General features: G+C 40.7%; 2 protein-coding genes across 3 annotated transcripts; both read left to right on the top strand.

Annotated features, from left to right (window-relative positions):
* The first annotated feature begins 406 nt into the window (after positions 1–406).
* Positions 407–20,572, top strand: mypn (myopalladin). Of its 2 annotated transcripts, XM_063875639.1 has the most exons (21): positions 407–607; positions 2,481–3,593; positions 8,389–8,564; positions 8,651–8,702; positions 8,794–9,235; positions 9,327–9,401; positions 9,478–9,619; positions 10,458–10,481; positions 10,845–10,961; positions 11,038–11,794; positions 13,245–14,564; positions 14,651–14,783; positions 15,751–15,828; positions 17,008–17,229; positions 17,318–17,467; positions 17,552–17,631; positions 18,156–18,282; positions 18,363–18,570; positions 18,680–18,845; positions 19,202–19,335; positions 19,443–20,572. In XM_063875639.1, exons 2-21 carry the CDS (start codon positions 2,482–2,484, stop codon positions 19,619–19,621), a joined length of 5,694 nt encoding a protein of 1,897 aa, XP_063731709.1. In that variant the 5' UTR covers positions 407–607; position 2,481; the 3' UTR covers positions 19,622–20,572. The 2 variants fall into 2 exon arrangements, with proteins under 2 accessions (XP_063731709.1, XP_063731710.1); XM_063875640.1 differs by lacking the exon at positions 15,751–15,828.
* A 3,738-nt stretch (positions 20,573–24,310) lies between these two features.
* Positions 24,311–25,149, top strand: atoh7 (atonal bHLH transcription factor 7). Its single transcript, XM_063875466.1, has one exon. It carries the CDS (start codon positions 24,407–24,409, stop codon positions 24,833–24,835), a length of 429 nt encoding a protein of 142 aa, XP_063731536.1. The 5' UTR covers positions 24,311–24,406; the 3' UTR covers positions 24,836–25,149.
* The last annotated feature ends 574 nt before the right edge of the window (positions 25,150–25,723 follow it).

The following is a 25,723-nucleotide window of genomic DNA, read 5'->3' as shown; positions in this document are numbered from 1 at the left end:
GTTGAGATATCACTTTCTCTTAAACATGCTGAAAAACTATCCATGCTAAAACTGCACAAATGTGAATAAAATGTAACTTGGCTCAAACACTGTTAAAAATCTGTTGCAAAGAAACCTTTCTCCAAAACAACATTGAATCATATGCATTGTTTTTTTACAGTGTTACACACATTTATAAGTGTATTATTGCTGTTAATCTGCTGTGTGAACATTAGTGTCGGGGAGGCTCCTCAAGAGGCTTCTAATTCTATAAGGATGGTGGATTGTGACAGAGCACTGGCGGAGGAATCCCTTTGCAGCAGGCCCCTCCTGTCCAATGAGCTGGGACACCACCCAGACACATGGGCCAGGCCTCCCCAAAATAACCTGCGACTACTGCGCTGACAAATGTTGCTACTTGTGCTGGTGACAAGTTACCGTAGCTACACGGCTCCATATATTCCCGTAAACTCTCCAAGGTGAACTGTGCCGTAGAACCGGAAGGCTTGGCAGCTGCGAGTGTCCAAGATTTTTCCCAAGTGGCAGCCGCCGGAAGACCGGAATCCCCCTGTTTGAGCACAGGTGCACTCTGATGATTTACTAGGGGCCTGCAGGGCTTATTCTGAAGGTAAAAACACACCATCCCTAATTTAATTTTTCACAGATTCCTTTTGTCTGCCTCATATGCTGTGTATAGCCTCAGAAAACCTCTGACATTGAGCCTCAGAAGAGCTAGAGTCTATTTCTGTGAACGTTAAATTGAATTATCTTAACCTGCCTGTGTTTGGCTAGGGGCCCTTTAATCTGTGTGCTCTCTCAGCAGTACCCATGTATGATCATTATAGTTTTAGATTTAATAACAATTGTTGTGGCTGATCAAAATCATGATGACAAGGGCCGGGGAGGAGGGGCAGTGCTTTTTTTGTGTTGATTTTTTTCATGTAAACTGACCCCTCGCTATTATTAGATATGACTCGGTGGGCTCGGGGCCTGTTTGCAAAGGATTAATGTACACAACAGCTGCAGCTTCAGGTCCGTTGGAAGGGCACTGCTGCCTCTCTTAATTGCGCTCATTTGACTGTCAGTAGCATATGTGTACCCTATCTCATGTCTGGACTCAATAACTTGCTCACGCCGAGCGTCGAAAAGTTGTGATGGGTCTAAACGTCATATAAGAGTTGGTGGGAGATGGAGGGGTCCCATCTGATCTGCTCTCAGTGGCTGAAGCTGATACCCTGTCTGGTTAGAGGAAAGCTGGAATTAGGCTTAAATAAAAAACTATTAATACCACATATCCCCTGCTTTTAACTGCAGTCTCTGCTCTCATGTTTGCTCTAAATATTGCAGACATAGCAAGCGAAACAGGATCTTTATTTTTTATTTATTTAATTGACTGAGGTCTGCATCTCTTACATGTCAGTGAACCAAAATACCGTTTCATTCTATCGCAACCTGCATTCACTTCATTCATTACATTACAGCTTTTAATATATCTTACTTCCCAATAATTCATCCATAGCTTTTTTTACATAACATATTAGAAAACTGTGAAAAACGGGCATCACAATTTCCCAGAGGTCCATTGGAGGTTTTTGTTTGTTTGTCAAATTCTGAATATTACAGCCCCGGAAAAAATAAAGAGACCACTCCAAATCTCGATCTCTACATGTATGGCAGCTATTCCAATGTCTGTTGAATTCCAACACAGAGAAATGTTGTCCGTAGTTTATAGAATACAACAACATAAAAATAAAATAATTTAACTCAAAGACATATCTATAAATAGTAAAACCGGAGAAACTGATAATGCTGAAGTGGTCTCTTATTTTTTTCCAGGGCTGTATATTACAGAAAAAGTTAATTTTCCTATAAAAGCAGATATATAAACCCAGCACATCTTCACATTTAAAGGGAATCGCCACAAACTTAAGAATACCAATTTGTAACTTCCATGACCTAAGAAAGTTCATTCAATATTTTTGAACATGAGATACATTCTCTCTCTCTAAGCAAGTAACCAGAGAAGTATATCTCATATTTCGGAGTTGCTCCATACATGCTTTTTAATCGGGATGTATTTTGTAATGTTATGAGTTCTTCAACAGAAAGTGCTCTACGTATATACTCTGTGTTGTGTTTTTGGACAGAGTTAATCATATTTAGTTATATTTTGGGACTTTCTTATAGAGGAATTGCATGTATGCTGTTTGCAATTGGGCGTAGTTCTCCTTTAAGAATGGATCCTGGGACCTTTTTAGCTTTTCTGTCAATCTAAAAATGTATTATTTCATGACAGATAGTAGCCCCTGGTTTTAGTCATTTTAAGGTACTTGTCAGTGTTTGATCCAGAACAGTGAGAATTTACATAATTGTGTTGGTTACATTACCATTGGATTGTAGTGCATGACGTGGTTACAGGTTGTTGTGGGAAAACAGAGAGCATTTTTCTACACAAATACTTGTTTTTAATGTTATTGATTATCCTGTGATTATTCCCACAGCATGCAGGAGAACAACATCGAGCAGCCTCAGTCACTGTCTCAGCTCCTCAGAGAGAATTACCTGGCTGAGGCCCGAGCCCAGCAGCGCCACAGCGAGATGAGCCGCTCAGACGCTTCTTCCTCACGCCTCCAGATCTACGGGTCGCTGAAAGGCAAGGCCGAGGACTCTGGGGCTCACAATGATCCCACATTCACAGACCTATCAGCCTTCCTCAGCCAGGAGGAGCTAGATGAGAGCGTGAACCTGGCCCAGAAGGCCATCGGACATGAGCCTCGAGAGGAGATGGCAGAGGTCAGGGCGTCTGTCGCACCATTAACCCAGTCCACAAGTTCCTCAGCCTCTTCCTCTGAACTCACATCGGTTCCCTTTGCCAACCCCTCTCCAGCTCCTTCCGCCGTCCCCTCTATGGTGCCTTTCACCCAGCCGGCCCCTGAACTCAGAGAACTGCAACATGCAACATTCACACCAGACAGAAAGGTGCACAAAGCGTCTGCACGGCAGGAAAACACATTCAGGAACACAAGGGGCACCGGTGAGGGGTTCAACGACATTGAAAGGTCGGCAAAGAATGCCCCGTACGGCATGGAGACCCAGTCCAAGAAGGAGTTCCTCAACAAGGCAGCGGACTTCATCGAGGAGCTCTCTTCTCTCTTCAAGGCCAACAGCTCCAAACGGGCACGACCGAGAGGATGCAAACCTCACCGGAGCAGGAACCAGAACAAAAGCCTAGTCGATGGTGAGGGTTCCCTCGGCCTCGGCCCTGAGAACAGGGAGCGCTCTCCCATGCCCTTGGAGGCGGAGGCAGAGGTGGTGGTGGAGGAGGAGAGACCAAGCCCCGCTGTAAGCCACCAACCAGAGGCCCAGCTGGACTCTGGGATTGGGCACATGGAGTTTCAGGACAGCAGGATTACTGAGGAGCAGCAGTGCAATTCTGTTTCCCAGGAGGCAGCAGAGGTGGCAGAAAGCTGCCCCCCGACAGAAACTCCATACCCCGCAGAGTCTGCGTGTGAGCCGCCTTGTTTCATCCAGAAACTGAAAAGCAGGGAGGTTGCAGAGGGCAGCAAGGTCCAGCTGGACTGCATTGTTAGAGGACTCCCTGTGCCTGAAGTCAGGTAAGACAAACGAGTGCTGATAGTGGTTTAGTTCTTAGTGTGCAGGAAACATAGTACAGCAGGACCCGAGTCCTAATTTGTCTTATGGGAATACTTGGAATTGCAGAAAGGCCAGTGTGTTTTATCACTGCCATTACCAGAACCATTTGGGAATAATTATGTTTGGGGATAATGTTATGAGAGAGTTTTAGCGTTAGGTGTCATAGCAGGGATTCTAATTGGTACATGCACGTATTTCCTTAAGTATTTCCTTTTAATGCTGCTTTTTAATTTTTACTCCACTACATTTATTTGACATTTTGAGTTACTTACAGTATAAAGGTTTCAGATATCAGACACAATATAATCTTATAATACATGATTTTATATTTATCCACTTAGCTGAACAGCATAAAAAAGTGTACTACATGGCAAAGGATTCAAGGAAAATATACAAACTGAATCAATGATAGTAATTCAATTGTGTAAGATCCAACAGTTTAACTCTCAAGGAAACCATTTTTCTGAATTATTGGTACTTTTGCTTTTAAAACTTTAAATACAATTTGCTGTTAATACGGAAAGTGACAATTTTAAGATTGGAATTTGAAGGAAATTGCTACTCTGATTGAAATTTAAAACCAACTTTACAAAATATTTCTGCTATCATGATCCTTGTGAAGTTCATGTAATAGCCATTAGTTAAATGATGTTAAGAAATGAAAAGATGTTCAGAATTATTTTGAGATTTTAAAATGAACCGTTAGAAGAAACAGATTTATTAGCCCTATTTCCCGCAACTTAACACTGTGAGACTTTTACAAGATTGATTTAAGAAATGTTACTACCAGTTCTGGTAAGCCAGAGCCCATATTATCATCTAAAATTAACTTATAATATATACCTACATCTGGCAATATATAGCAAGACATTTCAGTAGACAAGAGGTCAAAATATGTTTGCAGGATTGTGTGTTTAAGATGCCATGTTCCTTGGCCTGAGCTGATGCTGAGGAATGTCGAAGCATTTTGAGAAAACTGTAAGCTAAGATGGAGAGTGTTTCTTTCTTGGGAGATCCAAACAGAAGTGTGACGTGAGACGATAGCCAACAGCTGATTCTGACGGTGTGAGTGTGTTTGTTATGTCAGGGTTATGTCTGGGACAAATCACATTTGGCTTTCAGTTGTTCTTTAGAATAATACTGTCATATTTCAAGGAAGGGCCATCCTGAATAATGACCATTTACAGTCCAAATGGGCCAAAATAGGAGAGGAATGAACACATCTCAGTGCCGTTAGCTGCATTTGGTAGCAGAGTAAGCAGAGCACATTTTGAGGAAGACCATGACGGTAATATACACTTTTATTAAAGCTTGTCTTGTTGCAGTTTTGTTAGGTATTTTTTTTAATTGCGGCTTCCCTACTAGGACAACAAAGCCTTGAATAAAAGTAAAGCTGAGGTTTCAGACTATAGGGGGCATGTTCTTGTTATTCCTCTCGAACATTGTTGAGCCACTAACATATGTGTGTCCGGGGAGAATGTAGCTCTTGGCCATTTTTAGCCCGGACTGACAGTGCGAGCTGTAGTTGTGTCAGATAATGGATCCTACTGACAGAAGCATGGAGAGTTTGGTAAGATGATTTATACAGTTATTGTTTAACAATATTGTCTTTCCCAGTGTCTTACTCATGAAACGTCTGGAGATTTGAGTTAATTTTATTGTATTCCAATTAAAAAAGGTACTTTGTGTTAACAAAATGCTCTTTTGATGGACTTAATTGTGATGTTGTTGCTTGTTTCTCCTGTAACTGTGTTAGTAACTATGACTTGACTGAGTGAAAATAGAGTTGTCAGGTTCATATTTCCCATCAGTTTGCAGTGGTGTACTGTCACCAGTGTGTCAGGGTATAGTATTGTGTGTTCACTGAGACTATGTTTAGCGCTATGCGTGCTTGTATGTGTATGTGATTGGGTCCGCCAGTCAGAGCTCCCAGGCTCCAGAGGGAATCTCCTCTCCAGTTCTGAAATCCAGAGGGAAAATAGCTGCGACAGGTGCAGCGAGCGGATCACAGATCAGCCACCTTCTCTACTACTAATACTTTCCTTTTAGACCCTTACTCATTAGGAATGACGTAGCTCAGCCTCTGGCAGGACATTGACAGCACATTACTGCGTGTTATAGCCAAAGCATCGGAATGAGATCTTTAGCGCGTTGTCACTGGAAACTACACTTAGATTTCAAATGAAATCCATTGTATGAATTCCTCTCCATGAATAGAGCAGCAAGGGGGGCCTGGTTTGTTGTTTGCTTCTGTTGAAAACAGCTTTAGCAAATATGCAAGTTAATAATGATAGAACTTGACTTGTATTCTTTGGTCTATCACCAATGATCGTGGAAACTGTGTGTTATGTATTTTTGAAAATGACTTGAACTAAAAACATCTGTTTATTGCAGATTTTTTAATACAATGACTTATGAACGTATGTTATGTACATTTATCAATGCAAGGGAGAAGCAAACAAACAAAAATCGTAGATGCCTCTGTGTTTTTTATAACTGGTGTTGGGTTCTTAACTTTTTGAAAAAGTCAATAAACGTTGGCGTTATTAAATAGGACATATTTAACTTTTCTCTCAGTTAAACTTTAATAATATCTAACTCTGTCTCTTCATGTGTTTTGGCTGAGTAAAAATAATTGAGGAATACTTCCTTGACACCTGAAGCTACATCCAGTGGATGGTTATTTGACGATATGAGTCTGGTGGAAGCACTCGATGTGATTTATGATCGTCTGATGACGTCCTGTCAGAGAGTAACACCTCATTCCTGTATGTTTATTGGATGGATTTCCTAAAGCATCAAGACCTCATCTGCTCTAAATAGATGTGCTTGGATGTAGAGGCTTCTGCATTATGTTGGACAGGGAGAATTAAAGGTTTACTTTGATAATGAGTAAATACACTTTTGTCAACTTAAACTCCAAAGCAGTGGATGCTAATTGTAAGGAATAATTTCAGTTACTTATTATCAGCCAGGTAGTGTGTGTGTGTGTGTGTGTGTGTGTGTGTGTGTGTGTGTGTGTGTGTGTGTGTGTGTGTGTGTGTGTGTGTGTGTGTGTGTGTGTGTGTGTGTGTGTGTGTGTGTGATATAGGGTTTTTTGCATGTAAATGGTCTGCAAAGGCTAAACTGCCCTCCAGAGGAAGTATAACCCTAACCCTCTAACACAAACTAAATACCCCTCCATTGGACTCCTTTGTTTACTTCCGTAGAATAATGACATCACTATGTTACACTCACGCTTCTATTGGCTAGCGCTCCAACACATTGTACGTGATTGGCTAAGGGACAGGACATTTTTAAGCAGTTAACCAATCACGACAGAGCCGACCAGCTAACCAATCAGAGCAGACTGGGCTCTGGTTTCAGACAGAGGGTGAAAAGAGGTGCTGCACGAGGCAGGCAGTTTGAGAAAAATAAAGAGCTTTTTGAACATTAAACATGTCACTGTAGAGGCTCAAAATACAATATGAACCTGGGCACCTTTTTAATTCAACAAGGCAGAAAACAGCAGATTTGATGAACGCGCAACGCATTCTAGGTGCCTTTTAGGTGAACTGTTTTGTGCGCCTTGGATATAGTAGCATCAACAGTGCATCGAAGTGCCTTTAAACTGGCACTCTGGCGTTGCTTCTTGTCTTATAGGGAAGGGGATAGGGCTTGCTCATCAAAACATTTTTCTCTTGGCCTGCATAACTCCACTGAGTGGCAGAGTGCCAGAGGCACTATTAGAGAACTGGCACCACATGGACTCTCAGAAATGGTGTCAGGAGGTTAAGAGAAGGAAAAAGAGAGCTGTGAATCGGGTTTTAAATAATAAAGTAAAGGTATAATAAAATATCCTAATATATTATTTAGTTAAGTCATAGAAGAGTACAATTATTAAAGTCATAGACAGGTGACAAATGAAAGGAAAAGAGCTCATTCGATATGTTTGGATTAATTACATGTTTCCTAATGTTAAAGCTGCATGGACACATGGACACTTTATTTTTCTGTTTTATTACTTTTACATTGTGTCAGTTGACTTACTAAAAGGAAATCAATTTTATACATATAAACACTAGCCACAACGTAATGTCCACTTGCAGTGATGCACAAAATATAGTTGTCCCATTAATTATACACATCCAGCCCTTACAAATAGCAAAGCCTTTTTTTTTGGTGGACAAAACAGGGGTTTATCACCAAAACACATTATTTGTAAAAGTCTTATTAATGAATTTGCTTCTCATAAATATTTGCATAGCTGACTTAAATATTGTAACTAATGCATTTCTTACATCAAATAAAGTATCTACCCCTATTAATAACGTAAGCGGTTATGCCTTATTGACATCCATATAGAGACACGAGATGAAATACAAAAATAAGTGTGGTTTACACATTAAAGAGTTTTCTATCTTTCTATCTTTGACACTGTACTACTGATGTCTGCTACTTTTAAGCATCAAAACAATCCCCATTGTTTACAGCCGGAGTACGCTTGGTAGAGCCTAATACATATTATTATTTATTATCGTTTTTGTGGAACATTTTATAGTTCACATTTTATACTAATGGTTTTTGGTAATGGTTTTTATTGTCCATAGACTCTTGTATAAAAACCCTGCCTGGTAGAGCTTCTATGGGTTAGAAGCTCCATAGATAAGTTTACAGCTTTAAGGATCTCCTTAACATTTTTGCATATGGGACATTCTTTAAGTAATAACATGTTAAGTGGTTCTGACTAGTTTGTGGTTTATTTTTTTATTCCAGATGGTTCTGTGAGGGCAAGGAGTTGGAGAACTGCCCGGACATCCAGATCATCACCGACGGAGAGCATCACTCTCTGGTTATCGCAGAGGCCTTCGAGGAAGATACTGGACGCTACTCCTGCTTCGCATCTAACTTCTATGGCACTGACTCCACTTCAGCCGAGATCTACGTCGAAGGTGGTTCTCATTGTTCTTTGTCAGTGACACTGTTAAACCTACTTAAAACCTCTAAAGCACTGAGTGACGAAGTGCGTTTTCTATAGGTACAACCTCTTCAGATTCTGATGGGGAACAGCGATTTGAACATGTAGCTCAGTGAGTTTTTACAATTATAAACACATTTTTTATGTGGACTGTCATCTACCTTTATTGTAGCAATAATCAAGACATTTCTGTGCTTTCAAAGGCAGCAGAAGAGATCTTCTCCATCATCGAGCCAAGCTCTTTCTGCAGAAAAGGAAGATCCTCCATCTTACCCTGCAGCAACCATCGAAGAACCAGCAGAGCCGATCGTCTCTGCACAAACTAACCAAATAATCCCAGAACCTATCCTACCAGTGCGGACATCAGCCACCATACTCTCAGTCCCGGAGCCTTTGAAAGCATCCGCAGCATTCCCCGCTCAGCAGGAGCCAACAGTGGAAGAGCCAACAGTGTCATATGTGCAGGTGTTTCCTACTTTATCACCAGGCGATACAGGTCTTTCAGAAGCCTTTCATGAGGCGTCAGCGTCTGTTACATCCCCTCCTCCTCCAGTGCAGACGCCTGCAGCAGAACCTCCATCACTGCCCCTAAACTCTGGGGTCTCCTCTGTGCTGTCTCCTCCAATACAAACACTCCAACTTGAGGTAGAAGAGCTCAAATACTGCCTCTATATCAACAATGATTACGATTGTATATTTATATCAACCTGTCTCTGTGTTTGTTTTTTATCATCAGAGTCAAACCTCTAACTACACCTACCCACAAGTGTTGAACGGCCAACCTATCATGGCTGCCCCTGTCTTCACAAAGGTAGAGATATTTTCAGATGACTGTCAAGCTCTGTTATGTGTTAATGGATGTAACACTCACTGCGTTGTCCCTCCAGAGCCTGCAGGACCTCCTTGTGTCAGAAGGCCAGCTGGTGGTGCTAGAGTGCCGTGTGAAAGGGGTGCCGTTCCCACGAGTGGACTGGCACAGAGATGGAGCATTCATAGAGGACTCTCCTGAACTCAGGATCCTGAAGAAAAGTAAGCTGTGCCGCTCTGTCATATTGTTAAAAGTATTTCTTTTATTGGTGAAAAGGACAATGAAAAAAAACAAATGAGGTGACATGCAAAAGTACGGTACATCATAATAGATGAAAACATGAACATAGACAAATGAGACAAAACAAAATACAATGAGGCCAATCAACAGGCTGAACATGAGTAAAAACAGTTGTTGTTTCTAAGGGGGTTTATGTTAGGTGTCTCTTTATTTGTATGAGTGTATATTTAACTCATACAGAAGAGACGGACAAGAAAAGGGAAGACTGAACAAGTAATAATGATGAAATGAATTATAACTATAATAATAACATTTCATGCCTTGTTTCATATGACCTTTGGGTACTTATTAATTAATTAAGATGTAAAGACTTAATTGTTTCTTTAAAACAGTTTATTTGAAATATATTTCAGTATCTTTGCAGTTTAATGTTTTCCAAAACCTTGGCGTTGCAGAGAAGAAAAAAAGCAAATAAATAAGGGTGCTTAATTTAACACAATACAATTCTGTTCATCGCCTTGTTGAGTATAAGAAATGGCTTCCTTTCCAAATAAAAAACAGTTTTTGTAGTGTATGGAGAGAAAGGGGAGGGGGAGGGTGATGAGCTAAACCCTATTCATAGTACTTTAAGGATTTTCAATTACTCTAAACTCTATATTGTCATCATTGAAATGTTTAATTCGGTAGCATAAATTAAAAAAACTGTATTTCTCAAGGGAAATTCAATTCATTTATTTTATTATTACTGATAACAACAATTCTCTGAGAAGTGCAGAACATTTATAGCGTTTCCATAATGATTATGTTTTTCTGTTTCAGAGCCCAGATCTCCAGCTGAATCAGGTACACACTAAATCCACATCAGTCACAAGATGTTGACTGCACTAAAGCAGCTGCCTGTCTGAATGATGCTGCAGTGTGTACATATTAATCTGCAAGTGTTTATAGTCCTTGGCCAGAGCTTCTGCTCTTCTTCAGTAAACCAGTGCTGCTGACTGTGGACCATATAAGGTCGTCTTTCATCCTGAGTGAAAACACTATGGCAGATAACTGCAACCTGCTTTACTGTAGCTGCACACACATCTCTCAGAAACCTTACTGCCAGGCATCCGCAACACAAGTCCTGTATCTTTCTCTGTTTGAAGTTGATAAGATACGATACCGAAAAACCTGATTATGTGATTATTTCTATCTTTTTTTTTCTAGAGGAGATATGCAGTCTGGTCATTACTGAGGTCTTTCCTGAAGATTCCGGGATCTTTACTTGTACAGCAAGCAACAATTATGGAACTGTGTCCAGCACCGCTGCACTGAGGGTCACAGGTAACACTTAAAGTTTACTTCCAGCTCTTATATATTCTTAGAAAAGTGCAATATTGATATCTGTAAAACTCATCAGGCAATGGCAGCAACAGCAACCACATGAGGCCTTCCAGCAACTTGACCCTAGAGCCAAACCAAAGCCAAGAACCTTCACCCGCCCCCGCTGTCAACCTTCAACCAGAGGTTACTGTGACCAGCAGCATCAAGCCCCACTCCAGCACCATCCGCCTGGACCCACTCATCTCCAGCAGCGTACGCCTTGACCCATTGAGTACCAGCACCCTCCGTTTGGACCCCCTTGGTTCCAGCATGCTGCGCCCAGACCCCTTCCGCTGTAGTCTCCCCAGCCTGGAGCCCTCCAGCCTCATCAACAGCTTCAACTCTCGCAGCAACAGCACTCCCAACTTAGATCCTGTCAACCTCCATCACAACCATCCTGTATCCAGTGGAGCAGCTCCAGAACCACAGATCAGCAGACAGGTGCTCTCCTACCTGAAACCCTTCACTTCTCCATTCTCAGCTGGAACGGTAGCAGAGCATGAAGCATCCACACCTTCAATGACACCACCCGACACGAGCGCCACAGTGAAAGTGACCCCTAACCATCAGAATGGGAGCCTTATCGTGCTGCCCTTACCCGACCCCCCTCCGAACTCCTGCCTTAAGACAGGCGCTCAAACGAAACCCAAACACTCCCGCTCTGGATCTCGTCGCGTCCACTTCAGACTGCCTGAGGAGGAGGAACAGAGTGACGCATCAAGCAGTCAGTGTGAGGAAGAATCCAATATGTCGGGCAACAAGGGACCTCCACCAGTCCTGGCTAAACCCAAACTGTGAGTACAGCTGATAAAGAAGCAGATGACACTTTTCAGCTTTGTGATCAAACTATGAAACCGGGCTGTTGCAATATACAGTGTTCATTTTAAAATAAAATGATGATATCATTGTAATAATACATACAATACTCCTGTGAAAATTATCCAGCAAATTGTAAATCAAACCCCCCTACACTCTTATTTTATGGTCTAATAATTTGTCAAAAACAGACAAAGCACACATTAAACAAGTGAAAGAAGACTTTGACTGGAATCATTATCATAATAATACAAATGATTATCAAAGCCCTTCTGGCAGAATGGTGTAGAATAGGAGTGGCCACATACAGAGAAACATATGAAGAGCTGGGTCACTCACTAAAGGTGAGGTATATTGCCTCTTAAGTTAAGTTATAAGTTAGCAAAATCAATCAAATGTAGGTATATTATTCTTGATACTTGAATATGCTTTAAGAAAAAAAAACAACAGCCTACATCACAGCTTTACAAAGGGTTTCATGTATTTTGTTTGCAGTTCATTCCTTAAAACAGGAGCCACAGATTGATTTTAATGAGGGTAAATATGAGGGTCTATTTCAAGCTTGTTGTCCAAATACGTTATTGGGCTTTTCTTTAGCAACTTACATTTGTTAGAAAATGTTTTCAACTTCAAATGAAAGAATTTATTTAAAATTGGGCTTATTAACACATGTATACTACTGTGTAATACATTTATATATACATTTTAGGTGTGGGCCATATTTCACTATACTTTAATTTTTTGAGGGCCGATTCAAAATGGACAAAGGCGACAGTTTGGACAGCCCTGGTGTAGAACAGTTCAGTATGTTATAGTTATAGTATGATTAGGTATCCATGTTGGGTCCACAGTTTGTCCTGCATCAAAGTAGATCAGCTGAGTTGTTTTGAATTTGGTGGGGGGTGGGGGTTGGGGTTCTCCACATCCTCTGGCTCATCTCACAGCTGTAATCAGTTGCGACTCCTACATGAACACAGGCGGACTGCAAATGTGGAGCTTTCAGCTTTCTAAAACTAAGGATGGCGTTTTCTATTTGTAAGTGTACTTTCATGCATTTATGTTTATCTAATATTTCAGATAATGCTGTTAAGGTACTGTTGAATGGTTTCATTAGCTGCTATGTACACTTGCTTAAAATACAAGATAAATATGACCATTTATTTAGCGTTGTAGTAATCCAATGATAAATTAAAGAAAATCTCCGCTGTAGTGGGAAAGCTGGAAGTGTGTAGAGCTTGTTTTGCAGGCATCTTGTTGGTAGTCCATACATGGGCAGAGTGTTGTTCGTGCTGACTCTGGCTCAGTCCTGCTGGGTTTATAGCGTGGACTTAATTTATGAGAGCAGTTCACTGAGCCGCTCTGATTCTCACCATGTATAGTGTCGGTTTTTTGGCTGTTCTTTAAATTTCATTTTGCTTTGATCAACAGGGACCCGGTCCAGCTGCAGATTCTGCACAACCAGGTCCTCATGGAGCAGCAGCAGGACACTGAACCTCCAGCCCACCCCCACCCCCAGCCCCTGACTCAACCAAAACATCACCCTCAGACCCAGCCCCAACCACAACTTCAGCCACCGTCTCTGCCCCAGTCTCAGCCCCTACCCCAGCCTCAGCCTCAGCCCCAGTCACCCCCACACCCCCAGCCTCAGTCTCAACCCCTGCCCCAGCCTCACCACCACCCTCAGCCTCAGTCCCAACCACAACCCCAGTCTCACCCCCACCCCCAACCCCAGTCTCACCCCCAGTCTCACCCCCACCCCCAACCACAGTCTCACCCCCAGCCTCAGATCCAGATCCAGCCCGCAGTTCAAACTTCCAGTGAAGGTCCAATATGGTCGCCCAGAATGGAACGGGATCCCCGTGCTCCACCTTTCCAGCCCCACCTGACCTCCAATACTCCCCCTCAGCAGATGCCCCACTCTGCACCTGTACTGACATCCGCCCCCCAAGCTCCCTCTCTGAGCTCTGCCCCACCTCTCAGCACCACCTTTTCACCTCTCCCTAACACTCTGAGCTCCCCTCCTTCAATCCCTCAGCTTATGACCTCCTCCCTGGTGACCTCACCTCCTCCTGCCCCACAGCTGAAAACAGCTCCACCCGTCAGTATAGCTCCTGTAACCCAGATGAACACCATCCATGCCTCCCACCTCAACCTGACCCCTGCAGCACTCACCAAATCTCCCCCTACGCCTCAGTTTTTTTCTCCTCTTGCACCGAAGTTTAGTGCAGCCTTAACAGATCTTACCTCGGTCACTTCTCCTGCTCCGTTCTTGAGAAGCACCCATGCCTCCCTCATGAACCTCACCCCTACCTCCCACTCCTTCAGCTACGCCCGTCCAAAAGAGTTCATAGCGGCTCAGAGCTTCTCACCGGTCAGGAGTCCTTCCCCGACAGAATCTCCGGTCCCTCTGCTCCAGGAGCTGGCAGCTGAGCTAAACTCCTCGGCAGCCAGCTCCCCCACCTTCCCGCCTTTCTCCCCCCCACCCAGGACCTTCAGCACCAGGGTGATCAAGTCTCCCACCAGCCCTCCATCTCTCGTGTCCTCACCCACACCGGTGTCGCCGCCATACCTGAACAGTATGTACGCCATGCGAACCCAGTCGCCTCCCCAGGCCTCCTCTCCCACCTCCAGTAGCTCCACCTCCAGCCCCATTCAGAACCCTGTGGCGTTCCTGAGCTCCGTCCTGCCCTCCCTGACCCCGAGTCAGCCCACCAACTCTATGGGCCTGCCCAAGGGAGCTCCCATAGGGTACGCCCTCCCCTCTCTTACCAATGATAGTGAGATTTGTGAACTGTCCAATCTTCTTAAACCTTTTTTTCCTTTTGTCCCCTCAGGCTAAAAAAGAGCATGCAAAAGACACGCATCCCATCATATGAAGACATTCGTGAAAGCAGAGAGAGTATCCTCCAGGACATTGAGAAAAAGCTTCGACTTAGAGACGATACCCAACATTTTGCACATCAACAGGTACCAAGCAGTCTCCGGCTCTGCAGCTCGGATAGATTCTAACTGTTTGACTTGCAGAGATGTAGCGGGTTATAAATATAATAATGCGAACAACTTACATTGAAACAAATTGATGGATCGATTAAGCTCAGCACAAAATCTGGCTCCAATTCATTCAACATTTTTTGCATGCACTGTCAATTTGGGGTGTTTTGCTTATAAAGCATATTTTCTTTAAGACTAGTAAATGTCACATCAAATGTGAAAGTTTCATGGTGTTATTTATCAAATTAATATTTGTATCCTTTACACACATTTCACAATGTGAAGGTTTTATTTATACAATCAACTTGTAATATACAAAATGATTGTCTTAATATAACCATTCAACCTGTAGTTTCTCTTTAAAGGTCCGTATTATGCGTTTGGAGGTTTGTTACTTTTTGAACATCAGTAATATAAACAGTAGAGGCATAAAATACAAATATGAACCTGTAAATTAGCATAATAGGACCCCTTTAAATACATATAAGGTGGACTTCAACCTAAATTACATCCCTGCTCCGTTAGAAATGAGCCTTCTGTGTTAACATGAATGTCAATTATTGATCAGTTTGTTGACATGTATAAATGTATGTTGTCACATTTCAACTAACCAACTGTTGCCATCTATTTTTTTATCCTTTAAAGGATAAAGTGCACTGTATTTTAACCACAACTGTGCTGCATTCTCATTTGTCTCCAGGTGTATTCCTATGTATTCATGTTGAAAGGAATACATAAGTGTCAGATGATAAAAGCTTTGACTCAGAGGCTGTGAGGAACTGCTTTTATTCAGCATCAGCCATCATTCCCTCCCCAGTCATTCATTGTTATGTGGCTGAACAATACACGCACGCTCTTAACAATTAGTATGTGTGTTATTGATGTTTGTTGTAGAGTGTGTGTCTCAGTTGGTGTTCATCATCCATCCCTATCCCTCTCATAGAAGCTGAGTAATGAGGGGAAAACAGCGAGCAGACTCCTTGGACCAAACATTCCTGCTACTGTCATTAACTATGATAAGGTACAAGGACGCCCCGTCCCAAGCACGGCTTTGCTCCCGGCTGTATGGGAGTGTCAGAACGAGATTACGACACTCTACTCTAAATTCCATGGATAATAAATATCTAATCACGTATTCAAGCCTCTGCACTAATATATAACCTGCACGAATAATCTCTTAAAATAATTTTAGGGTTAAAATGCATTAAGCTAATGAAGTGTCAGGTCTCTTGCGTGTAGACGAGTATTCTCCAGTTTCATTTAACTATTTCACATTCCCCCCGCTGAAGCTTGGAGCCTCTTTCTTCAGTTTGCGTTTCAGAACAAAATGACAATCGCAACACGTATTTTTACAAACTGTGACACTTATATTTACTTTGTTAAAAAGCTGTGTATTTATACTATATTAATTCTAATAATGCAAATCATTGTAAACTTTTAACGTTGTTCATTTTGAATATAAGTTGCAGCTCATAATTATAATACCTTATTCAATGGTTAATAAATCGTATTTAAATCATGTATAAACAATATTTAGATTTGTCATTGTGTAATAATTGGTTTCTGGACCTATGTCTATGTATTGATAACAAACTATATTTAAAGGTTTTCTGGTATCAAATAGTTAATATAGTATATAACTTTATTATTATTATCTTTAAATATATTAATATTATATGTAATATGACAAATAATATCAATATTTAATTCATTTAAATTACTTCATTACTGATCATTAGTACACATTATTAGTTATAATTAAATTGTAAAAAGTAAAATAATGAATGAATCAGATTAAATAAAGCCTATCACAAAGTAAATATTGTCTATACATTTCACACACTTCTACAATCTCCTGTTAGCTTGACTTTCAGCCTCACAGCTCATCTTCTCTGTTCACTGTTTTACCTTCAGCCCTATTTTAAGGTTGGATGAGCAAAGTGTTTTAACCAACCAGGAATGATGCTGTCATACGGATGCAACTGCATGATTCTCATCATGGCATGGTTTAAAGTACCTCTCTGTTTGAGTCACAGATTGTTACTTTAACAACCATGGTTGCTACATGATAAAAGATGCACGTTGTCTCATGTTCCTGATTGTTGCATTCTTTTCAGTAGCATTTGTGGCTAATACCAGTGTGTCAATCGTTTGTGTAGTGCAGCGTGACTTTTTTGTTGTGTTTTTTTTCTTTTCCTAGGAGTACAAAGTGTCCAATTTTGAGCAGAGACTTATGAGTGAGATTGAATTCCGTTTGGAGCGGACGCCGGTGGAAGAGTCGGACGATGAGGTGCAACACGATGATGTCCCTACAGGGAGATGCATCGCGCCCATTTTGGACAAAAAACTGAAGAACTACAGAGCCATGGAGGGCGTGCCAGTCACTTTCTCGTGTAAAGTAGTGGGAATCCCTTTTCCAAAGGTGAGAGGTCAACTATATGCAACATGACAGCATGATCTGTCACTTTCATCCTTATCATTTTATCATCCACATCTCTGTGTCTCAAAAGGTGTACTGGTTCAAGGATGGCAAGCAGGTGTTGAGGAAGAACGTCCATTACAAGAAGATAAGGGAGGGGGATGGGACCTGTGCTCTTCACATAGAGTCCACGACCCAAGACGATGATGGCAACTACACCATCATGGCATCTAATCCTCAGGTGATACTACACACTTCCTGTTTATGTTGTCAGCGTTTTCCCTCCAGCTGCACTTCCTAATGTTTGATATTTAACAACCAACAGGGACGGATCAGCTGCTCGGGTCATTTGATAGTCCAAACGGGACCTCCCCGAAACCGCATGGCACCTATTAGCTCTCAGAGGTGAGCAGTGTGCAGTGTGATCAACAGAGGTGAGAAGGAGCTCTCTGCAGCATGAGGAACCAGCCAATTTCAGATTTTGAATTCAATTATAACTGGAAAAATGTCTAAGCGGGTTTTTGACCCATAACTGTGTGGGAAGGAAACTGCCATAATACATGTAGCCATTAATAATTGTTAAAATAAACATTAATTGATAGTTCTGTTTTAATTTGCATTTATATATTTAACTTTTGTATCGATGACCCTGTTTATTTACCCTTATTACATTGTCTTTCTTTAATATTAATGACCTCAGTATTGTTTTCATTTGCTTTTTGCCCCCTATTTATATTCTTCAAACCTCTTTATTTCTGTTTTATTTTTGCAATTTCTTCATCATCATAATGCAAATGAGGGTGCTGTCATTCAAAGTGTGACATGGGATCATCTTTTCTCCTATGGGTTGTATCGAGGAATGCATGGATGTACTATACACACTTTGTTTCCGTCCTCCATTCATCATCTGTTCTGCTCACCTTTCACAGGGTGCGAGCCCGTATACAGGAAGTTGAAAGTGAGCAAACACAGGAGCGTTTTTTTCAGCCTCACTTCCTCCAGGCTCCAGGCGACATGCTGGCTCACGAGGGCCGACTTTGTAGGTTAGACTGTAAGGTAGGCAGCAGGTCCTTGCATGTAATACAAAAGTATCCCATTTTTGCCTCACCTTACTTTAACATTTATATGTGCTCCAGGTGAGCGGCCTCCCCAACCCAGAGCTGATGTGGTTGGTCAACGGGAGGCCAATCTATCCGGACCTTCTGCATAAGATGCTGGTGCGGGAGAATGGCGTCCACTCTCTGGTCATTGATCCACTGACGCAGAATGATGCCGGGACATACACGTGCATTGCAAGCAATAAGGCAGGGCAGAGCTCCTTTAGTCTGGAGCTAAAAGTTGTAGGTAAGGGCTGGAAACAGTCAAAGAAAAGAAAGAAATTACTCATCATACGCAAGTCAGTTATTTTTAGCGTGTTTGTAAGTTCCAGTAATAAAATACATGTCCACTTTAGAGAAAGAGATGAAGCACCCGCCCGAGTTTGTGGAGAAGCTGCAGAACATGGGTATTCCTGACGGGACTCCAGTCAGACTTGAGTGTCGGGTGGTGGGTATGCCCCCTCCACTCATCTTCTGGAAGAAAGACAATGAGACCATTCCTAGAACTAAAAACAGGATCAGGTGAGTAGAAATAAATAGCTCTTAGCTGGGTCGGTATCATGTACCGTACTACAACTTAAAGGCACAAGTTTGAATATTACGAAGTGTGATTGTATAAGGTGTTTATCCATAGTCAGGTAAAATATTCCTAAGTGTTTAGCTAAACTGATATTATTAGGTGGGCCTTTTTATTTTATTTTGCTGCTGTCCCATCCCCAGCAGTACATTGCTTTTCTTGTCTGTTTCTCTAACCTTGGGGTTAATAGACATGCAAGCTACTGTACCTTATTAAAACCCCATGTCTACAAAAGATCTGTAATAATTTCAAAGATCTTTATTGGAATTGGAATAAATTCTCCATGATGTGTTTATTTCAGCATGACACAGGATGCAACAGGATATGTGTGTCTCCTCATCCAGCCAACAACTAAAGAGGATGCCGGCTGGTACACAGTATCAGCAAAAAACGAGGCTGGAATTGCATCCTGCACCTGCAGGCTTGATATCTACGGTGAATATCTTTTATAGCAGTGAAACTATCAGCTTTAATAAGAATCTTGCCACATTTTTGAGCTTGTCACTCGAAGTAGTAATACTAGCTATCTGCTGCGCCTCTAGCCCAATGGCATCAGAGCATCCCTGCACCCATGAAAAAAGCTCCGCGCACAGGCAGTCGCTACGCAGCTCTGACGGGACAGGGGCTCGATATCAAGTCAGCTTTCCCCACATCGGACAACAACCCCATCCTGTTCTCCAGCTCCCCTCGTGAGGCCATGCTGGAGAGCGAGGAGCTGTGAACCTGCTGCATGGTGAACCTCAGGGCACGTGCTGAAGCCTCCCTGAGTTTAAACCAGTAAAGCAGATGTCATGTGCTTTGTGTGATGCTTTTGAAGTGATACTCTCAAAAAAGAATGGCAAAGAAAGATTGTGTTAAAGCTATCAGCACTGATAGTGGGTTTGTCACCATTCCTATTTACTCAAGTAATATGATGAGTGTTTCACATACAGAAAAAAACAGATTTGCAAAGTCTTAGCTCATGAGCCATCAGTGGAATAGTGTTTTCTGGCATTTGTTTTCTACATCATATTACCTACAGTAGCAAGGGTGTTGTGTTAACATCAGTTCTTAAATGTTGTCCTATTGAAGCACCCAATATTTTTATTGCGAATCATAAACCTGTACTGGTAGTAATAGTTTATTTTAAAATGAATATAAAAATAGGTAAGAGTATAGCAATGGAGATTTTAATGTGTCATTTAGTGCAGTCTCTTTAGATGGCTCCAGCGAAGTGGGATTCTTTCTACATAAACCTAAATAATATCTTGACATTCATTACTTGTTGATATTTTTGCACCATTTTTCATGTGCATGCATGCCAATGGCTGATGAAGATGTCATACTGTATACCATAAAAACACTGTGTCTGCTCAAAGTCATAATACTAAAAATATGGTGATTAAATTCATCTTTTATTGACAGCGTTTTATCTGCATTTGTATCTACAGTTTGAGATGTATTGCCTGAGAATATAAGGCATAGGAGACTACATTTTTTGATCAAATGGTTTTAACTCCAACATTTTAAATGAATCTTTCAGAGGTTATAATTGAACTTTGATTAAAAAATAATAATTCAAAAAAGTTTGAAAACATATTGAAGAAAAGTTGTAAAGCACATACTCAACTGATGTAAAGTTGCACATTGTAAAATAGTTTTGTCCTTCAGAATAAAGTTATATTTATTCCAATGAGTCATGTGTGTTTTCTTTGCTGAAACCGGCGGTAATAACTCTGTATGTTGCTTACAGCTGAAATCATGTTCTGTATATTTTCAGCAAGTGAGTCTCGTTTCGTCCTTCATTTTTCTAACGTTTTGTAGAAGAAAATAAGGTAGAGGGATAACATTTTTTTAAAGTTTGCTCTAAAATTTAAATTTCTGCTGTCAGGTGTGGACAGTAACTTAGCACATACTCAAGTGTTTACACCACTACGTTATTTAACAGCTTTAGTAGATAAAAGACTTAGACACAATCTATAATCAACAAGTAAAGGACCGTTCATTAGATATATTAGATGTATTTATCCCTTGGTGAAATGTAAAAGCTACCCAGCAGTATGTGTAGTAAAAATTGCTCCTACAATTACAATATTTTAACAAAAGCAGCCTTTTTTTTTTACAACATTAAAGTATTACAATACATGTTTGTTTTTTTCTGCAGAATTTTTGCACACTGGATATATTTAGCTGGTAATACTTTAGTTTTTAAATACAAGACGTTTACCTTGTAAAACAGTATTTCTAATCTGAAGGAAAGGATCTGAGTGCTCTGTTGTAATGAGAGCCCTATTGGACTAAACCGATGCCAAATTCAAAACAAATAGGAAAACTCAGAAGCCAATTAAGCATTGCTAATCAGACCAATTAGAGGGGAAGAGAGTTCAAATAGGCATAAAATTACATTCACCTTCCGTGACCTAATTATACCCGGAGCCTCATCTGACCAGCTGCCAGGCCTACTTGTTAACTGGCTGCTGTGTGTGTGTCGTAAATATCTGAGGGCTTTACAGGAAATGCCCTTTGTTTTTTTAAAACCAAAGTTTGGGATTTTTCTTTCTTAATATAATGTATTATTCAAAGCTCATTTAAACTGAAAATTGCCATTATTTTTCAAAATATCTTTTACATCTTCTAACTTGATCACTGCAGTTTAGACACAATAATAACAGAATGGTTTTTAGTTTCTTACAAAACCAGCAATAAAGTCCACACCCTGGAAATCCAAAGAAGTGGCCCCCTATTTTTCCTAATCTCTCTTAATTATAAGCTTATCCACACTGCTCTTTTACATTAATCCGGTAATGATAATGAGATTTATCAACTCAAAGCAACACATGCAGAGAGAATCTTTTCTTACACTTTCTCCTGTACTGGAACATACGCTTTGTGCCCTAATCTCTATTTCTCCATAAGGAGAGCTGGATTTACCAGGGTCCATGTTTCTGTCAAAGCAGACGGGTCACTCCTCAGTTGTGACATATGGCTTTTGACAGAGAGCATGGCTCAGACAAGCCAATCACGTGAGGGGTTGCAAAAAAAGTGGAAGACACGGAAGGGCTGGGCCACGTCTGAGGCGAGGCCCTCAGACAAGACAAGCAGCAGCTGGCAAACTACATCAATATGTAATCAATGAACCAACTGGTAGATGGGATTATATGCCTAATTGCACAGCCAACCAGTCCATCCCAAAATGAGCAGACAGCATCAGCTTGTGTCCATGACCCAGTACCAGAGACAAGCATTATTCTCGGCCTCCGACAGTGATTAATCATTCATAACCTGCCTCTACAGCCAAGCTTTGGTCTGTCAGGGACAGGAGCTCACAAAGGATGACATAACATAAATTATCCTTCGGCATGGATACAGAGTCTAAAAGTGCTCCATTATAAGTCTTCTATTTACATTTCACTTAAATTTCCCATACAAAAGTATAGCTCAGCATTTAGATTTCAAAAGCACTTGTTATAAATCTTTTTAAAGCGGTTATTGTAACATATTATTATGAATATTGATGCACTAATGTATAAACATTGTGTAGCGTGCCGAGATGAACTAATTTGCACTGTAAATGAGTATTCTATAAACACTGTCAAATAAAAAAGATTCTATGCTAAAAAACTTTTGGTTGCCAGAATCTTTTCATAAAAAGTATAGTAAAAATGTTCTCTATAAAGGTATATTTGTTAGGGTTATTAAATAGACGTTTGTACCAATAGCAAAGCACCAGCTAATAGATACACATAAAGGATGTACTCCAAAAGTCACTGAGCTATTGTTAATATTTATCAAAATATTGGAAGTACTTTTCTTTCTTTTTTGCTTAAAGACGGTTAAAGCTGAGTTTGGTTGGAGGAGTGTTTTTTGTGTTTCTGTGTGTTTACAGTAAACAGTCACCCTTCTCACATCCATCCTCCTGAATTACAAAATTCAATGTCGGCAGATGGGAAGGACAGACAGACAAATAATTCTGTCTGTCTCATTTTTCTCGGACCACCACACAGATCAATTATTTATCTCTCATGCGGGTCCAAGTACAAAAGGAACATTAATGCATCCCACATACTGTGATTCATTAGGACCACAGCACTGATAGACACCCTGATGTGTAAATGTGAACTTCATTTTTCACCTGTTCGCAAACTGCTCTCTAATCTCTGGTGGAGCAATAATCCGTACACCATCTTGGTCCATATTGTCAGAGCCATAATCCCCTGATGTGCTTCTAAAGGCCCTCAGGTTATGGGCCACACTTCCACTTCTGTTGCCTCAGGCTAATCTCAGATTATCTTTATTATCACATGCAGAGCAGTGAAAGGCTCTTCTTGATGGCTTATGTTACTTAATAAAACCTAAAGGACTTAATGCCAAGGTATCTTCAAAGATTGTATATCTAATTCAGAAATGAATGCCGCATCCTTTTTTAATATCTATAGACACAGGCCAGCTACATCTGAATGTATTAAAATGTCCTCTAGAACAGAACAAAACATGTGAAGTTTTAAAGTATTGATTACCTTAGAAATAAATACTGAATTATTTTGATTCTTATTGTTGTTATTATTTGTTCTTTCCTTTATTGTTATTATTTATTGTTGTCTTTTATTTTGTTAATAACATTTTTAAAACACTTCATTTTCTCCTTAATGCTTTTTTCACCATAAAATATTCAAACATTGAAAGAATACTACAAGTATGAACAACAATTTTGTGCGATAAAATAGTTTCAAATATAACAATTTAATAAAAAGTTTTTATTAAACGTTGTGGTCTCATCTTATTATAAATTAGTACATTTAAAACCCTTCCTTTACACACTGAAGGGCATTTAAAATTTGATCAACATGACACACATTTAAACATTTTATTTAATTACTAATGCAAATGTAACTCATTACATCATTTGCTAACATTCTGTTTAATTTAAAATGAATAAAAATGTAAATACTTAATAGTACATTTCTACATTTTGTATTATTTTACATTATGGTAAGAGTGCATGTTTAACTGGTAAATATCCAAACCCTTAGCCCTTTAAAAGTGTGTTTGCACCATCAGCTGTGGTGAGTTATGATACCAGATGGTAGATTTTGGTGTTTGTGACACATGGCCCTGAGTGAAGCCCCGGCCAGAGAGCCCAGCCCAACATAATTGGAATTTCATTATGGTTTTGTTTATGTGTGTGTGTGTGTGTGTGTGTGTGTGTGTGTGTGTGTGTGTGTGTGTGTGTGTGTGTGTGTGTACTCAGAGTGGGTGTGAGTGTTTATGAGTCTGCATGGGTGTGTTCCTCTATATGCAATATTAAGGATGGAAGGGGGGGGGACTCCACCTGCTGCCACCTGTTCATCTGCTCCGTCTTATAAAAGCTGCTCCCTCTCTGTCTCCAGGACCACTGCACCTTGGACTCTTCAGCCTGTCCACTATTAACGAGTTAAACACATCTGAAAGGACACATTGAGGCGACCTCTGAGGAAGCCTAAAGCTGAAACTGGACACTTACACAACTTTGATTTTTCAACCAGTAACCATGAAGTCTAGGAGACCCAGCTGCACCGACTCCGGATCAGAGTCCTCAGAGGCAGACCCCCAGAGTCCAGAGAAGTACGAGACCTCCACGAGGCGGCGGATGGCTGCCAATGCCAGAGAGAGGAAGAGGATGGAGGGTCTGAACACGGCCTTCGACCGCTTGCGTAAAGTGGTCCCCCAGTGGGGCGAGGACAAAAAGCTGTCCAAGTATGAAACCCTGCAGATGGCCCTCAGCTACATCCTGGCCCTCAACCGGATCCTGACCGACCCCAGGAGACACAACGCTCCTCACAGGCAGTGGTTGGACTTGCAGTTTGACTGCGTGCAGCCTGAAAACTACGCCTGCCATTTGAGGTACGACTCTCCCACTGAGCAGGACTACATCTCGTCCTTCTCCTATCAGTTCGATGGCCATCAGCTCCACGCATAAACTGCTGCCATTGGGCACACAATCAGTCATGTTGTTGGATGTGAGTGACAATGTGAAAAAGTCTCCTTCAATCAAGGAGACAGTAAATACATTTGTATTGCATTATTTGTATGTTTTATTTATTTAGTTTTTGTATGACAATCTCTTATTTATTTTTGCTAGAAAAAGCCCAGAAATGTTGAGCATTTTTTTTGTTCAAGTTATCAAGTTATAGCGATGACAGAAATGTGGTGTCATTATAAAGCCCACGTGCTTGTTCTGAAGATACAGGAAATGGAACATCTTCTATCAGTGTTCTTGATACGGCCCTAAAAGTGTTGTGCAATCTTCAATGAATTCTGAGAAAATCATTGTGGTCTAAGTTGCATTGTTAAAGTCAATATGTAACTATTTTGTCAAAGTGTAAGTACGTGATGGTAGAGTTGAAAAATAGATGTTATTTTTCACATGCAGACTTCTATTTTGTTGAAATATAGTTTTTTGATCAAAAATAAAAAATAATATTTTGAATGAAAAATTATTTCTCTTGTTCTCTTGTGTCTTTTATGCCAATTATACTTAATGTTTAAACATTCAAACAGAAACATTGTACTGAATGTAATTTGTACTTTAAGTGGAATCATCCCATTCCATTTCTATGGAGTCAACTGGACGTAAGTAACATGCTATAAGTAAGCCAGTTTATAGAAAGCAGATTTCCAATATTACGTCAAATCTCTAAATGTGCAAAATATAAACCTGACACATAAAAATCTGCATCCTCCTCTATTGACAATAACATATTGTGTTGATTATGAGAGAGCTCTGGCATTTGAACCCCTATAATTTCACATTGTGTGGCAATAAAACTTAAAAACAAGGGTAGTCAAGGAGGAAAACTAATTTACA

The sequence above is a fragment of the Eleginops maclovinus genome, chromosome 22 (genome assembly GCF_036324505.1).
Source record: "Eleginops maclovinus isolate JMC-PN-2008 ecotype Puerto Natales chromosome 22, JC_Emac_rtc_rv5, whole genome shotgun sequence".
Lineage (NCBI taxonomy): Eukaryota > Metazoa > Chordata > Actinopteri > Perciformes > Eleginopidae > Eleginops > Eleginops maclovinus.
The sequence above is the reverse complement of the archived record's forward strand: the minus strand, read 5'-3'. Positions and strand labels throughout refer to the sequence as shown.

Coding starts and splice junctions, on each gene's coding strand:
- mypn (XM_063875639.1), top strand. CDS start 2,482: ATGCAGGAGAACAACATCGAGCAGCCTCAGTCACTGTCTCAGCTCCTC. Junction 9,620..10,457: donor ACTCAGGATCCTGAAGAAAA/GTAAGCTGTGCC, acceptor TTTCTGTTTCAG/AGCCCAGATCTCCAGCTGAA. Junction 15,829..17,007: donor CTGTCATTAACTATGATAAG/GTACAAGGACGC, acceptor TTCTTTTCCTAG/GAGTACAAAGTGTCCAATTT.
- atoh7 (XM_063875466.1), top strand. CDS start 24,407: ATGAAGTCTAGGAGACCCAGCTGCACCGACTCCGGATCAGAGTCCTCA.